This window comes from Larimichthys crocea, chromosome X, assembly GCF_000972845.2.
Source record: "Larimichthys crocea isolate SSNF chromosome X, L_crocea_2.0, whole genome shotgun sequence".
NCBI lineage: Eukaryota > Metazoa > Chordata > Actinopteri > Sciaenidae > Larimichthys > Larimichthys crocea.
Window position 1 is genome coordinate 23,405,590 of NC_040020.1, and position 16,073 is coordinate 23,421,662.

General features: G+C 41.7%; 2 protein-coding genes across 2 annotated transcripts; both read left to right on the forward strand.

Annotated features, from left to right (window-relative positions):
• Positions 1-177: 177 nt before the first annotated feature.
• mri1 (methylthioribose-1-phosphate isomerase 1) lies at positions 178-11,620 on the forward strand. The gene is made up of 6 exons (XM_010742033.3): positions 178-836; positions 1,715-1,938; positions 4,417-4,586; positions 4,684-4,860; positions 4,947-5,171; positions 7,736-11,620. Exons 1-6 carry the CDS (start codon positions 705-707, stop codon positions 7,867-7,869), a joined length of 1,062 nt encoding a protein of 353 aa, XP_010740335.1. The 5' UTR covers positions 178-704; the 3' UTR covers positions 7,870-11,620.
• A 1,214-nt stretch (positions 11,621-12,834) lies between these two features.
• Positions 12,835-15,475, forward strand: cxh19orf53 (chromosome X C19orf53 homolog). The gene is made up of 3 exons (XM_010742031.3): positions 12,835-12,990; positions 14,683-14,738; positions 14,855-15,475. The coding sequence occupies exons 1-3, from the start codon at positions 12,900-12,902 to the stop codon at positions 14,999-15,001; spliced, it is 294 nt and encodes a 97-aa protein (XP_010740333.1). The 5' UTR covers positions 12,835-12,899; the 3' UTR covers positions 15,002-15,475.
• Positions 15,476-16,073: the final 598 nt, after the last annotated feature.

Below are 16,073 nucleotides of genomic sequence, written 5' to 3' on the forward strand. Positions count from 1 at the left end.
ACGAGTTGAAACAATAAAAAGCAAAGACAAAAATAGGATTTTTTTTTTTTTTTCAGACAAAGCTTGGTGTTGTTGGGGGGAGCTCAGGGCTTTAGTATTATGCTAATAACGTGTTTGAATGTGAAATTCCCTCTGACAAAGAGGGGGAACAGATAGCGAGAGAGGGGGAGATGGGGGGATGGTGCACGGAGACAAGAGGGGAGAGAAAATTGGACAACCCGCGAGACTTTGGTGGGCGTGGACACCGAGGAGAGGGCTTCCTGCTCGGGTGAACACGTGGTTCCGTGTCTGCCTCCCTCTGCTTGTGTGTCGGTGTGTGAAGGTTTCCAGCCCTTCTCTCGTCACTCTTCTCCCCCCCTCTTCATCCTCCCATACAACACAGCAGACCTCCTCCTCCTCTTCCTCTTTTACCCCGCACCTCCATCCCCTTTAACCTCCTGCTCCACTTTCCTCCGTGTGTGTGTGTGTGTGTGTGTGTTTGCGACGGTTCCCGGGACTGCCGACAGCCAGGCCGCGGTCACTTCAACGTGTATCCGCTCACACAGAGAGAGAGTGTGTGTATGTCTGTGTGTGAGAAAAGGGGAGAGAGAGAAAGAGGAAAGTGTGTGTGTGTGAGTGAGTGAGTGCGTGTGTGTGCGCGCGCACCCGCCCGCAACCGGTCCATCCGTGATCTTTCTCCCACTATCCCGCCTCGTTATTCGGTCATGACGCTGGAAGCGATCCGCTACCGGGCCGGATCTCTGCAGATCCTCAACCAGCTGCTGCTGCCACATCAGACCGTTTACGATGAGATCCGCTCGGTGCAGGACGCTTACGAGGCCATCAAGTCCATGAAGGTACGGAGCTCCTTTCTCTTCCCCCCCCACAAACCCCGACCTGCATGCCCGCTGTAATGTGCATGAACCCCCGCCGTGCATGCGGTTTTTTTCTGCGTGTGTGTGTGTGTGTCGGCTCTTTTGTGCTCCAACACCGCTGCACGCATGTGTTGCCACACGCTCGCCGCCGTTTGCTCTCAGTTGTCGGCCTGTTATTTTTTGTTTTGGATGCACCTGCAGCACCCACAACTCTACTATCATCTACCATCCCTCCCCATCAAAAAAAAACAAAACATCCTTTATGTCTAGTTTTCACATCATCCTGTGGCATGCACGACAAACTAGCTATCTGCACACAGCCACCCACCCATCAAAGATGCCCCCTCCTCCTCCTCCTCTTCCTCTTCTTTCTTTGGGAGAGATTATTGATGAATTATTAATGACCTTTGCCAGGGTTTTTTTTTTTTTTTTTTTTCGCGTTTTGGTCTTGTGCTGCACTCACTGACACCTCACAGCTCATTTCTCCCTCGGTACCTAAAGCCTCTGACACACAGGGGATGTGTTCAGGTTCAGATAGTGACACGGTGTTCAAGTTGAGCCGGGAACGTTTTTAGATGTTCACTTATGAGGGATGAGCAGATATTTCACTCTTTTGTCTGCTGCACACACACACAGAGCAGCTACACGTTTGATCATCAGTGTGTCAGAGTGAAGGAATGTGCCATAAGGAAAGGTTAATGTCACGATAACGGAGTCTAATGACTAATGTGACAACTTTCAGCTCACTGATCACCCACTTACAACTCTTAACAACCCTCATGAAAACTGTGTTGCAAGTTGGCATAGAAACCAAAGAGGAGGATGTGATGTCGACTCTCCTCTTCCCTCCTACTTAACAGGTGCGAGGCGCCCCGGCCATCGCCATCGTCGGCTGCCTCAGTCTGGCTGTGGAGTTGAGGGCGGGAGCTGGAGGGGATGACCCTGTGACCTTCATCAGGGAGTCTCTGTGTCACCTGACTTCAGCCAGGCCCACTGCTGTCAACATGGGCCGAGCCGCCCGCGAGCTGATGGAGTTTGCAGAGAACGAGAGCATGGAGAAGAACTCGGAGCAGCTCAGAGAAAGGTGGGTTGGTTAGAGGGAGGGCACAGCCTCAGAGCTGAGGCACATCATCATCGAAACACTGATTAAATTGTAGATTTACATACACAGATCACCCCGTAATGCAATTTTTCAATCTGTCTACCTGGAGCTCAGCAAGGAAACCATGTCTGGGGAGAAAAAAACGCAGACATTTTACTAAAAAACAGTAACTACAGAAGAGTTTGAGTTATCGAGCACAGACTGCTGAAGCCTCATACTGGCTCTGACTAAACTTTGAAATCCATTATTTTCACAGTACAAATACTGGATTTTGTCCCAAGCACTTACATGAAATCCCTTTTTATAATGGATCTCTAAGGCTCGCAAGAACGGGAGGAACAATCAGTTTTTATGAAGACTTAAAAAAAAAAAATGTGAACCTGTCCTTTAACTGCAGATTTGTCTTATTTACCTGCCTCAAAGTTATATGCTAAATGTTTTAAATTTAATTTAATAAGCTGTGTGCAGAGCACCATTCTTTATTTGACAGCCACAATGTTTCCTTTTTGTATTCGTTTCCTTTTTGTGATCAGTTCTGAACATAATCTTGGCATTTTTTGATTAGTTTGTGTGTGTGTGTTTATCACTAGTAGCTCTTTGGAGACATGTTTTCTCCCCTCTGGGTCTCTATTTTGTTTCCTCTTGCACTCACAAGGACACAATCATTCCTCCCATTAGTTTTGCACTATTCTGCTGATCTACTGGTGGAAGTTATGCACCAACAAAGGCAGGGGGCATGAAGATTGTTAGCAGAAGTAAACATGGACATAAACTAGGCTGGCTTCAGACTTCAAAGAAAAAAGCCTTTGCAATAGGGCTGCACGATTAAACAAATATTAATCGTATAAACAGGATTTTGGCTTCCTACAATAAAATAAATATGACTGTGATAATGATGTGATAGTAATGTACAACAGAAAGCAGACGGGCAAACACAAAAGTCAGATGCCTGGAGCATAAGGTGAGGACCTTATCGGAAGTATTTGGGATTTAGGGCAAGTGATGTTAAGCAAGAACAAATAATATGCAAAGACTGCATGAGACTCAACTAACGTTTTGTAATAAGTTTTGGTGCAATTTTATTGATTATATTCCTTCTCGGAGATGCTTTGATGAATTAGGACCAGTCTTATTTTGACACGACATGGAAGTTCTCTCTTTATTTATTGAGAGAGGCCTACTTTGCAACTGTTTTATGAGGTTACAGGTGCATTTGCATGTGTTAAGCCTCTGGGATACAGTGAGTTTTGTAACCGAAACTTTATTTGCTTTCAAGAAACCACAACAACGCCATCTGCAAACAGTGAACATATCACTTTCTTTCTCGGAAATATCGGCAAACTGTGAATTAAAGTGATCTAAACTTGTGCCAGGGTTAGCTGCTGTTACAGCACTTCCTTGTTTCAACACCAGCTGCAAGTGTTTTGTTTCGGGGTGGGGGTTTCAAAGTTGTGAAAATTATCAGGTCACACACACAAAACTGGGAAACCTGTGTCATCGCAGATTAATTGTCAGTGTAAAAAAGAAACACCCTCAGTAGTGTTACCTTTACAGGACTGTGGTTTAGAGCTGTATGTGCAGTCAAACGGCAAAGAAGCAGAACATAATATGAAGGAGAGATGTTGGCTCTGGTACATAATGGCTTTCACAATGGGACAATAAACCAGATTCTAATACGGCCGATCGATATCGGCTGAAATACTGAACTTATTAAGTGTATCAGATATCGGCCAGATGTGACCAATCCTCGTTTTTATAAAGTTTCTTTGTCAATGTCATTCTAAAAGTCAATGTTTCTGGTATCAGTTACGGTCATTCAGTCACAGCGGGCACCTGACTCCACGCCACAGCAGTCCCTCATGTTAGCTCACATAACAAGGATTCAGATACGCAGAGAGGTAACAAAAAAAACACCGAGCGGGAATCTATCGGCAGATAGTTGAAGTTGAATCGATGCATCTCTTGTTCTTGGCTGTTTCAAATTATGAAGAACTCTTTTCTCCAATCATAGGCAGTGCTGTGGTGCTGGGGGATGAATCTGTGGAGCCAAAAGCTACATGCAGCATAGTTGATGGGTCATGAGTTAACTGTGTTTCACTCTGAAACTGTGCATGCATTGCTTAATATGTAATTTAGTTCACGCTGAAAGATGATCCTGGCGCTGTGGGGGTTAAAGACCGCATGGACACGTGGATGATTTCTGCTCCTTTTTAAACTCTGTCAGATGACTTTTCAATGTAGTTCATGGAGCAAGAAAGACACAATTCAAACTGTAAGTGTATGAAAAATATGATTCAGCTCCAAGAGAAAAAAAAAGTAAACACAAAAAGATGCAGAGAAGTGAGGACACACAGAAACATGCAGGCGTATTATAACTGCAAACTTGATGGACGTGTTGAATCCACAGTGGCAGACGGAGCCTCTTCTTAATTCCCACCTCTTGTGGCACCCCTCCTACAGTGTAATTGCCTGGATCGAAGACATGCTGGAGCGTGACGTCAATGACAACAAGAAGATCGGTAACTATGGCGCCCAGCACATCCTGTCTGGTGTCCCAAGGGACTCTGTGACCATCCTTACGCACTGCAACACCGGCTCGCTGGCCACAGCTGGATACGGGACCGCACTCGGTGAGGCTGGAGCCGTGAGTGTGAATGAGAAAAGGGGGTGATTGTTAAAACATTTATGGCACTGTAACTGTAATAATAACTCGGCGCTTGTGTGTAGGCGTGGTGCGAAGCCTCCACTCGCTGGGAAGGCTGAAACGTGTGTACTGCACAGAGACGAGGCCGTACAACCAGGGATCCAGACTGACGGCGTACGAGGCGGTAGCAGAGGGAATCCCTGCTACACTCATCACAGACAGCATGGCAGCGCTCACCATGAGAGAAATGGACATCACAGGTGTGTGTGGTATTTTTATTTTTTATTTTTTTCAAACTTTTCTCTTTTCTTGGCGCTCACTCTTTCCGTCCTGTTCTCCCTCTCAGCTGTGGTAGTAGGTGCAGACAGGGTGGTTGCCAACGGTGACACAGCCAACAAGGTGGGCACATACCAGCTGGCCATCGCTGCAAAGCACCATGGGATTCCCTTCTATGTGGCCGCACCCAGCACATCGTGCGACTTGAGCCTGGAGAGCGGCAGGGACATCATCATCGAAGTTCGTCCCCCTGAGGAGCTCACCAGTATAAACGGAGTCCCCATTGCTGCCCCGGGTAAGAAATGCGGGATTTTGTACGGGAGGGAATCACAAATATTGTTTTTAAAGCAGCATGATGTAAACACTGGTATTTTAGAGATTTAGTCCGGTTTGAGAGTGCAATTTACACATCTATTTCTTACGATTACATTGTTTATGATCGAAAACAAGTGAGTTGACAGCTTTGCTAACAGCCAAACATCAAGCAAGTGCAACAACACAAGACATAGCAGCCAGCTAATATTACTTAGAGTAAGAAGCCCAGCCTGGCTTTATTTCACAAAGCTCTCGCCAACAATTAAAAGTCAGTCCCAGATTTACTCTTGTCCAGCAGCTTCTTGCTTGGTCACTCTCTCCTTTTCTCGTCTCAGCTTCCTTCATAAATGTCCTTAGGTCTCTGCCATCATGTCCACAGTGGCTGCTCAGGCGGGTTACATTGCCCAGCTCCAGTTCTGGCATGACAAACTCATGTTCAGCTCTCTGTCAGCTTTCCCACGTGCCTCGCGCCGGACAGTGTCCTCTTACATTTGGATTACGTTGGAGAAAACATTTTCTCCATAAAATATGATCCAGTTTTTTCCAAAACCAGTGAAATAGTTGGTGATGTGGGACTTAGTGTTGTAAAGCGCTACATACTCGTAGCACCCGGAGTGTGGAAATGGGTGTACAGAAGCAGAGTGGGAGTTATTTTATGATAGAGCTTTAAAGTAAAAAAACAAAAACAGGAACGGTTTGAAACTCTTAAAAAACAGTGAGTTCAGTAGAGGACTAAGAGTGGTGGTAAAACATCAGGCTTGGCGAGACGGATGAGTGTGGCCCAAATCCAATGTCTGCCCTAAGCCCTAAGCACTGAACCCACACAGACTTGAATTGACGTCACATGCAGTGTAAGTGCCAGAGTGGAAGAGAAGGCATGAGGGCTCTGAATGCTGTACGAGGAACAGGACAGCACTTTGTGAAATCACATTACCTGAACGGAGGCATTTTTGTGGCCACTAAAGAGTGAGGCTGTAATTTCACAAAGTGCTTGCTGCCATCTGTTTTGTAAACTTGTTCTTGACAGCTTTTACTTTTTTTTTCTTTTTTATTAAGATTATTTTTTTAAGCTTTATTTGATAGAGACAGCTGAAGAGTGACAGGAATGTGGGGAGAGAGAGATGACATGCGGGAAAGAGCCACAGGTCGGATTTGAACCCTGGGCTTCCACAGCTAGGACTGAGCCTTCGCACATGGGGCAGCTGCTCTACCAACTGAGCCAAACACCGCCCCTTGACAGATTTTTATGTGTTTCTCTTTGGGGGAGGTGATTTCCCCTGCCACCATTTCTTTGGCTGGTTTGTTTGACAGTAGAGAGATGGCAAAAACATTAGGAGTGACAGAAATGCGGACTAACGTACAACAAAGGTCTCAGACCAGATTCCAACTGGAGATGTTGCAGTCCGTGGTCAGTGCCTTATACCATCAGGCCAACCCCTGCCATTGTTTTAACAATTGAAGTGCTATGAATTATGTGTGAGTCATGCACAAAAATAATTGCAGACATAGTTCAGAAAGGAGGTTAAAAAGAAAATCACTTTGCAGGTTTTTCATGCGGGGGGTAGTTCTGAGCCTCATGAGTCCATAAACACGGGTGGTGTGTTTTAGGTGAGTTTGTACGAGCTGAATTGAGTCATTTGATCTCTAATTACGTTGCCAGAGCAGAGAGGTGCTCAGTGACATCACAGTAATTAAAGCACACTCGTTTAATGAGCTCACTGGCCCCCAGAGAGGAGATTGTGTGACTGTACATTACTCTCTTTAACTTTCATCTCACGCTTCTCTGCTCCTTCCTGTAAACAGCATTTTACAGTACAACTATATTGGCTTTCTTAGAGTTAAAAAAAAAAAAATCCATTGAAGATCCAAAAACCAGCAATGAGCCGACACTAATACCAAGCAGTGTACTAATAAGTATGACTGTGTAGCCGAAGCCTTGTGTAGCTTATTCCTCTGTGACATAGAGCTCTATTAAGGGCTCTATTAAAACCACATCAATGAGTTGCTCTGTGTGACATGATCCTTTATTACCATAAACAAAAATACACTGTAGTTTATTTAAAATCAATCCTGCATACACCGTCCTGCTGCTCTAAATACTCATCAGAGAACCAAATGTGGATTAATCTGTTGCTGAAAACGCTCCCAAACAAATGCACTGCTGAGGCTTTTTAAAAAAAATGAAATTATATCTTAGTGACCTCTTTTACGTCTGTGTCTGAGAAGGTACCGAGCAACAAACTGGGGCAGGTTCACAAGATATATCTGAGGGGTCATGAGATGACAGCGAAAAATTCATTTTCTGCCACACATCATTTTTCATGCTTTTCTACATTCGTTGCTATTTCCTTCTGAAATATTAGAAAGTTTTTTAAATAAGTATTTCAAATTTGTGAGAGTCATGAGAAGGAGAAGCAGAGGAGTTTTAAATCAGGTTTCACAGAAGAGATCGACATCTAGAATGACACAAGTTTCAAGGATGTGCGTCAGTCTTTGAAGCCAGTTTGACATCGTAGCCAACTCTTTCCTCCCTGTTCCTTGCAGGTATAGAGGTGTGGAACCCGGCGTTCGACGTGACCCCTCACCAGCTCATCACAGGAGGCATCATCACAGAGCTGGGAGTCTTCCTCCCCTCTGAACTCCAGGCGGCGCTCACCGGCCGCCTCACTGCCCTCTAAAGAGCCACTCAGCCCCTCCTGCTGGTCCGTGTGCGCCACTGCACCTTAATGTCACACACTCAAAAGACACTCTCATATCATTACAGAACACATCCACGTTGTAGTTGTGGTTTAATTTAATTTTTGGTCAATGCACAGTCACTGTTAGATGTCAGTGGTGCACACAGAAGAGAATATGTTCTTCAGTCTCTTACCCACCCACACGTGAGGTCACCGTAGGGAGTCGAGCAGACGCACATGTGTGCCAGTCTCCCTTTTCTTTTATGTCCCTCATCGTTTTTGGTCGTCGCTCCATTTTACCATTTCCCATCTCGTCTTTCATCCGTTGCATCTTCCTCCTTCTAAATGGCTTCTGCGACAAGGAATAGTGCTCAGCTGGACTCAATCCCGCAAATTCTATTTGGCAAACAATTTTTATGAGTCGTTACTGAGGTAATTTTTCAGGGCTTCGTCAACTACAAACAAAAAAATAAATCTAAGTAGCATGACTGATTTCTTTATTACTATTATTATAATTTCGAAGTAGTGGTTTTTATCAACCATGGTTTCTAAAAATGCTGCTACCCACTTGTAAATATACATATCCTTGCTGGTAGTGTGTACATATGTAGAAAACTAACCCCTGCTAGTAGAAGGTACTGCTATTTTAACCAAATATGTGGTTATTTAAAATTAAGGTTGACATCAAAATGTTATATTAACATTTAATTTCTTTGATTCTGTGTAGAAACCTTTTGTAGAGAAATGATCCAAATTTATAACTCATGGATTTTCACAACGAGAAATTTTTAGCGATATGAAAAATCGTATCTCACTCTCACTTTTTACCCTGTGCGGCAAAATTTTGAACAAGTGGAATTTCTTGATCGGTCCTTGTTAGTCAGCTGAAGCCTATGACAACATGGCTGTATTTATACCTCACTCCTTGTTTGCATCTTGCTATTCCCAGTTTTACTGTATCATAACACACGTGTATTCTCATAATGTACTGATATATATAAATATATATATGTAACCATGCTTATTTCAGCACCATACAAATATTCACCATAATGCACAGGACACTCTATAAGAATGAAAAATCAAAAAAAAAAAAAAAAGGGAAATTGTCACTTTTGCCATAACAGCTTTGCTGTGAGCTCAGAGGTCTGTCATGCTGTTGTATTTCTGTAATACAGGCATCACTATTAAAGGCATAGTTCACCCCAAAATGAAGGTTTGGTCATCTGCTCGCTTGCATGTCAGTCAAGACTTTGTTGAAGTTTGTGCAAACACAAAATACTTACGTAGCTTCTTCTTATTCAGTCAGGCTTGTCCAAAATAATTTTTTAATAAGAGACAAACAAATCAAATGACATAATGTCTCTCTATTTCCTGAAGCTTGCCACTGATGGTGTGTTCAACCAGAGCAGCATCAGAACAACTGGAAAAAAACAAAAACACACTCTTCAAACAGAATCTCACAGACTAATCACTCAAAGCTCTGCTAAACCTACTATACGCTACCTATTCAGCACCAAACTGCAGACAAACAAAGTTTTCAACTAGCTGGTGAACATAGTGGAGCATTTAGCAGCAAAAGAGCTGCTAAAGAGCTAAATACGTTTGTCAGGTGGACACAAACATGACTCCAGATAAATGATTATGTTGCTCTGTGCTCCCAGGATGTATAGATAAGCAACTGTTTGCTAACATGTCCGCCTTAACAACTTTACAAGGTGGTAATATGTCAGTGTGGTGTTTGCAGCTTTTTGTGCTGTCCCCAAGTGGCCAAAGATATAAATGAATGCAGGTTTATTGACCCACGGTGTTATTGTGCAGTTGTTTGAGTGTACAAGTGAAGTGGATGACTTTGGGGTGAACTTTTCCTTTAAGATTGGGGGTCTTCTCCACGCTGCAGAAAAACCTTTGAAACAGCGTGATGCCACAAAAAAAAAATCAGAATGTAACATTGAACTCAGATGAACTTGCTTTTGTTTGGGGCTGTGATCAGGACAGACTTCAGACACTCAGTCACCTCTTGCCTTTGTGCTCTGTTCAGAATGTGTTTCGACTGTTTGGATCAATGCCGTTTCTACAGACTACAGACTGACTCGCAGCCCTTCAGGCTAGTCCATAGGCGATTGAAGATGGGTACTCATTATGGGATACACAAAGGGTTTTCTCTGTGGTTATTGCCCTGCCCGCTTCTTGTGCCTGATGATGGCAAAAGATTGTAGAGCAGAAATTGTTGCATTCAGTTTTCAGAAGCTGAATAAAGGGGAGAAAAATTATCTAATCCATAGTGCTGAAACAATTAGTCCGTTAAATTAACAGAACATAATCAGTAACTATTTTGATAATATATTAATCGACAGTTATTTGTAAGCAAAAATGCCAAATGTTTATTGGTTGCAGCTTCGCAAATGTGAATATTTGCTATTTGCTCAGTTTTCTATGACTGTAATGGATTATCTTTGGGTTTTGGACTGTTGGTTGGCCTTGAGCTCTGGGATCATTCTTCACTATTCTCTGATCAAAAATCCAAAACATTATTGACAGATAAATTAATGAAAATTATAATTAATTACATCCCTGTCCTCATCGTCCACCCTTATTAACTCTCTAGTTGAAAAAATAATAACAGCATCCAGTGACCCAGTATTCCCACAATCAGACTGTTATTGATGATTGAACCCATGTGACATCCACGTTTTGTGAAAGTTTCTGCAGTGTTGTCATCTGGCCAGTGATCCTACAATGTGTTTGTTGTTTTAGGAGGCTCCATAGAAAAGTCCCAGATATGTTGATCTATATGGGACACACTTCCTCACTGTACTGAATGTCACAGGGCCAGACTCTGGAGCCCACACTGCTCACTGCCTTACAATTGCAGCACCAATATAGCTCACTGCTCATAACCGGAGAGACAGCAGCCCCTCTGTCCTTCTTTCACCCTGGTTTATATCATGTAGCCAGACCGCCATCTTGTCAAGCTCATTGGAGAAAATCACATTAAAAAATTTATTGCAGCGACTACAGCACACTGTATCTCTACCCTTTTGTAAATGAGTTCCATGCACACTAGTGTCCTGGTTATGTATTGTGCATGTAAACGTCATACCCTGGTCTAGGAAACTTAGATAAACCCATAACCCTGTTTTCAGAAACCTGAATATGGTCGCTGGACTATCCCAGTAGAAATCAGGATCATGTGACACCTAATCCAGGTTTCTGGATCATTCTCTGCCATGTGCGCGTCATCTACTAAAGTTACACAGCAGTTAGTCAGAAAAAAACTAAAATTGCAATCATTGTTGCTCTTGTTATCCATTGCTAGTGATCAGAAGTTAAGTCCAATAAAATGGTAAATACAGCAAAAACCAAACTGTCTTCATCACCAACCAACTATACAACTCAACCAGTGATCGTGTACACAGGGATGTGAAGAACCGGGTTTCTCATACCTGGAAAAAGGATCAAAACTAGAATGAGACTCAAAACTGTAACACTAATGTGCGTGTAAACATACTCACTAACTTTTGTGCTTTGAATTTAATCTCAAGCTTGATGAGACAGATGTCAGAGGTCTGGCCACATAGTACGAGATAGTCCCTCCGTCTTTACACCCCTTCTGACTTCTTACACTGCCCTTATGGACTTTATTATTTACTGTATTCATTTAAACAGGTAACAAATACACCACGTTACCTTTGGGATCACTAAGAGGTCCAGAGAAAATAATCTTTAAAAAAAAAAAAGAAAAAAAGAAGCTTAATGTCAATAATAATTGCAGTGTCCATAGTGTCATTGCCCATATCTAGCTGTAATATAAGCTCACTCTTCTTCCTTCATGTTCATCTTCCTCCTCCTCCTTCCTTGTCTGTCCACCCATTAAACCTCAACTCACAAAGATGCTGTTAGATCACACGCAAGCGTAAAAGACACTTGTGTTTTTTTACTTTTCTTTTGTTTTGTACAGTTTTAAGACATCACGTGTTTGGGGGCAAATTTAGAAATTGTTCCAGACATATGTAGCAACTTTGTGGCCGTCAGACCCGCCACGTATTATTTCTTTCTAAATCTTTAAGAGGTATGAGATTTCTGTTTGTCTGTACATCATGATTATAGCTGTTTGGCTGTGGTTTGTTGTTTTATTTCATGACATTGTGATTCCTAGTGACTAGGCCATTAGTACACCACACTGGGGAGGCCTCCTCAACCATACACACTACCTCTCCGTCTGCCTACACGGACTCAAACGCTGAAATGCATGAACGCAAGCACTCAAGGCTGCAGCAGAGCAGGTTGCGGGAAGAAAAAAAAAAAATCTGGACGAAAATTCTCCACAACTCTCTAATGTTTGTATCTTGAACCCATAGTGACAAATAATTTGCAGTGGTGCTTTTAGTTTGCCAAAGTAGCCTAGATTCAGGCGAGCGTGTTATGTTAGGTTGCAGCTTAATTGTTTCTGCATTACACCGTTTCTTACACCATGCTTTTGAAGCAGCAGCAATATGGTAAAGTATTTTAAAAGACCCCAACCTCCCCTCAAGATGCCCAACACATGCTTAATAATCAGGTGCCAAAATTCAGTGCTGCTTGCCGCGTATTTTCCACATTGATTTGACTCATCAAAGCAGGTGCTTGTGTATTATTCTCAATGATTAGTATGGCCTGCAATTACCATGGAAGGAGTGTTGTTCAGATGGCCTCTTTAAGTGCAAGTATGTTATTGTTGTTATTGATAATCACTTGATCTGGGTTTATTTTGTAACATGTGGAAATAGTACAAAACTGGATTTTTTTTATATATACGTATATGAATATAATGCTGTAAAGTGCAGTCATGAATTATGAGATTTCTCTTTCACATCAATACAGTAAAAAGAATAAAACCACAGTGAAATGAGTTGTTTTTGTCTGTCTCAAACACGCTGCGTCACTCAGACTCCTGTAGGTGGTGGTGTTACAACAAAGAGGGCTGAAAACTACAATTTAAAGAGGAGGAAGCAGCAGCACGGCGCTTTGTGTACCTCCTCTTAGCAAAGATGGCTCAAGGCTCACAGAAGTTTAAAGCGCAGCGGCCTGGAGCCTCGAAGAAACACCAACAAAACAAACAGAAAGGACCGAAGAAAGGAGGTATGAACTAAAGAGTCTTATCATTTATCCAGCGAGTTCCTGGAAAAGTCTAAAAAGCTGTTTTTAGTCACGTAACATCAACATGTGACCTGCACGGAAACAACACGTTGTTACATTCGTGTTTGAATATTGTTATAAAATCCAGCAAAATGTCCTCGAAATATTATATTCAACCAAAACCTTTGAGGACATAGTGACAGTGATACGTAAAGGTCCAGTGTGTCAGATTTTAGGGGGCTTTATTAACAGAATGTGGCAGTAATATATAAAAATATGCACAGCTTTGTTTTCATTAGTGTTTAATTAACTGAAGAGACTTTTATCGCGGGTCCTCTTCCATGGAGTCCGCCATGTTTCTACAGTAGCTCAGAGTGGACAAACTAAACACTGGCTCTAGATCAGGTTAATGTGGAGGTGCCAAAAACATCCGGCTCCTCAAAAAAGGCTGTTTGAGGCTGGCTACAGAACAAGTCGATCTCCAATGTCCAACTTCACAGCAGAAATAAACATGTTTACAGCCTGGTACAAGTTTAATTTCCCTGTTCCTGACTGACATGAGCTGTACTGAATTTCTATTTAACCCACCTGTTCGAATTATATTTAGGCTTAAAGTTGTGCATAATTAACAGCGTGGCAACTTTCGTTAACAGGTGGGTGCTGTAGCAGCACTTTGCAAGCTTTCTTTTATTTGCCAGAAGTCAGCATTGCGTTAGACCGAGCCGCCACACTCTGAACATCAAAACGGCTTTTTCGCAAACCTGTGGAAGTTACTGGTCCTTTTAACTAACTAATTTTAGCTAAACATTTAAACTCAGATGTGTTGAATGTTTCCTAAGGAAGCCACTTGTTTCTTACCTTTTGATTTATTATGTGTAGCTGTGTTTTTACTGAGAAAGGTCACATTAATACATAATGTGACTGACCGTATGTCTAGAGTAACACTGAGGGACTTCACATATAACTTTTTAATGTATTTATTACACAGCTTTAAATACTGAAGAAATACAATGGAGGTTAATGTTTTTTTAACAGCTGTACACCTTACTAAATAGAGTGTGCTCTAATACAACAGTCCTGTAATAAATCCTACCCTCGTGCTTATGATGTTCATTTTAGGTGTTATACTGAAAACCCTTCCTTTTTATTTTGTCTACCCTGTTTCTATCAGTGAAGGTGTATTAAATATAACCGATGAATGATATACACAAACTGCGCTACAAACTATAAAAACTTCAGCCTCCAAAATGACCACAAATGATTTATTGCAGGGCACTTATAACCGACTAGATTAGTTTCAAGCTCAGTATATCCGAAAAATGGCAGCTGGGTATAATATGTGGTCACAGTCAAGAATAAAATATTGTCCGTATTTGTTAAGTGATCATAATAAAACAATGTTTTGTATTTTTAAGGAATTGATGATTAAGAATACTCCAATGTAGATAAATAAACCATGAAGCTTTTTGTGTGGGTTAGTGGCAGTACCAAAGTAAGGACTGTTTTCTCTGACAGCAAGCTCTCTGAATTGTAAATTCAGTGTATTTTTCCACAGTGACATTTTTGGTCAATCTCATTTCACACAGAGAGACCTTCAAAGTGTGTGTTTATTATTGTGTTTATTATTTCATTTGATACATACTTGTTAATAGCATTTGGAAAATTGACAATGATATTCATTTTTCATTTGTAAAGGGAGGATAATTGCACCAAAGAAGGCTCAAGTGGTTGAGCAACAGAAGCTGAAGAAGGTGAGAACAACAGTGTCCCTCAGACCAGCTCTCTCAATCTCATTTTACAGTGAATACACCATTGAGCTCGAATGATTACTTAAATTTAACATGGCCTCCTCTGTTTTTCCCTGAAGGGTCTTGAGGTTGCCATCAGGAACAAGATTGAGCAGGAGGTGACCCACAGGGCAAGCTTATCCCTCCACAAGTCACTGAGTGTGGTTAAAGGGGCTGACAGTAAAGGCAACCCAGGAGCAGCCCATCCAGGAACCAGCTCCAAATAGGAACTGATACACATCCACATACCTACAGACCTGAGGCTGACTGTGCTAAATTTAAGACTTAGTCATGGGATCAGTGACCTACATTGTCCCCATGACTCAGATTTAAGATGCATGCCAGCTGTCCTGTTGTCTTTTATTCTTTAATGTTTCAGCTGACTTCAGGCAAATACTTTTCTTGTACAGATACTAATTATTAGTTTTTCAGTTTACAAAGAAATGTATAAAATAAGAGAACACGTTCTGCACATGATAATATGTATAACTGTGTGATGCAAGTAACATAAACCTCCACTAGGGGGCACTACAGGACTTTATTGGCTCTCATGGAGTTTCTTATTTGGTTGCTTCTTCTTTATTAAAATCCTGTAGTAGTAATTACTTTACACAAACTTTGTACCACCCATAAGTCCATCATGTTGTTGTATGATTGTACAGAAAAAAATATAATCAGAGGAAAAGTGAGGGTGAAAAGTGTCTCGACATGCTTACACACGTTATGTTTGATGTTTCAAAATTAGTCAAACTTTAGAAATACACATTTTTATTATGATTTATTTTGCTGGCCATTTGAAAGTTTCTGTAAATGTTTTTTGTTAGCTGACAAGTTGAGGTTCAAGAAATTAGTTCTTATTGCACATACAGTGTTCAAGTCTACATGTTTCAAGTGAGTTCAAACTGCTAGTTTATCTAAATTGGTGATATGGAGAGCCCAGTGCTCCCACAAGCCACCTTTTTGTTGTATAGCAGTAACAAAAAGAGACAAAAGGTTGAAAGAACTGTAAGATTCAGTATCATTATGTTGAGAGTGGATTAATATCCACAGATCTAGCCATTTGCAATACAGTAGTCGGCCATGTGTGGTGATGTAACAAGAGTGTTGTTATCGGACTTCTGTTGGACAGTTTTTAAAAAAAGGATCAAAATCAATGCAGCAGAACCAGAGCTCAGATTATGTATTACACACATTATTCTTTCTTGTCAAAACCTGCCACCTACATTACCCATAATGCAACTTGAACACTTTGGTTTGGTCAGAGATTCAGGAGTGTTATGCGTAGCATTATAGCACTGA

Bases quoted from the DNA above. Each gene is read 5' to 3' on its own strand.
- mri1 (XM_010742033.3), top strand. From the start codon at position 705: ATGACGCTGGAAGCGATCCGCTACCGGGCCGGATCTCTGCAGATCCTC. The intron at 837-1,714 runs GTACGGAGCTCC...CCTACTTAACAG, and splicing joins AGGCCATCAAGTCCATGAAG to GTGCGAGGCGCCCCGGCCAT. The intron at 1,939-4,416 runs GTGGGTTGGTTA...CCCCTCCTACAG, and splicing joins TCGGAGCAGCTCAGAGAAAG to TGTAATTGCCTGGATCGAAG.
- cxh19orf53 (XM_010742031.3), top strand. From the start codon at position 12,900: ATGGCTCAAGGCTCACAGAAGTTTAAAGCGCAGCGGCCTGGAGCCTCG. The intron at 12,991-14,682 runs GTATGAACTAAA...TCATTTGTAAAG, and splicing joins GAAAGGACCGAAGAAAGGAG to GGAGGATAATTGCACCAAAG. The intron at 14,739-14,854 runs GTGAGAACAACA...TTTTCCCTGAAG, and splicing joins AGCAACAGAAGCTGAAGAAG to GGTCTTGAGGTTGCCATCAG.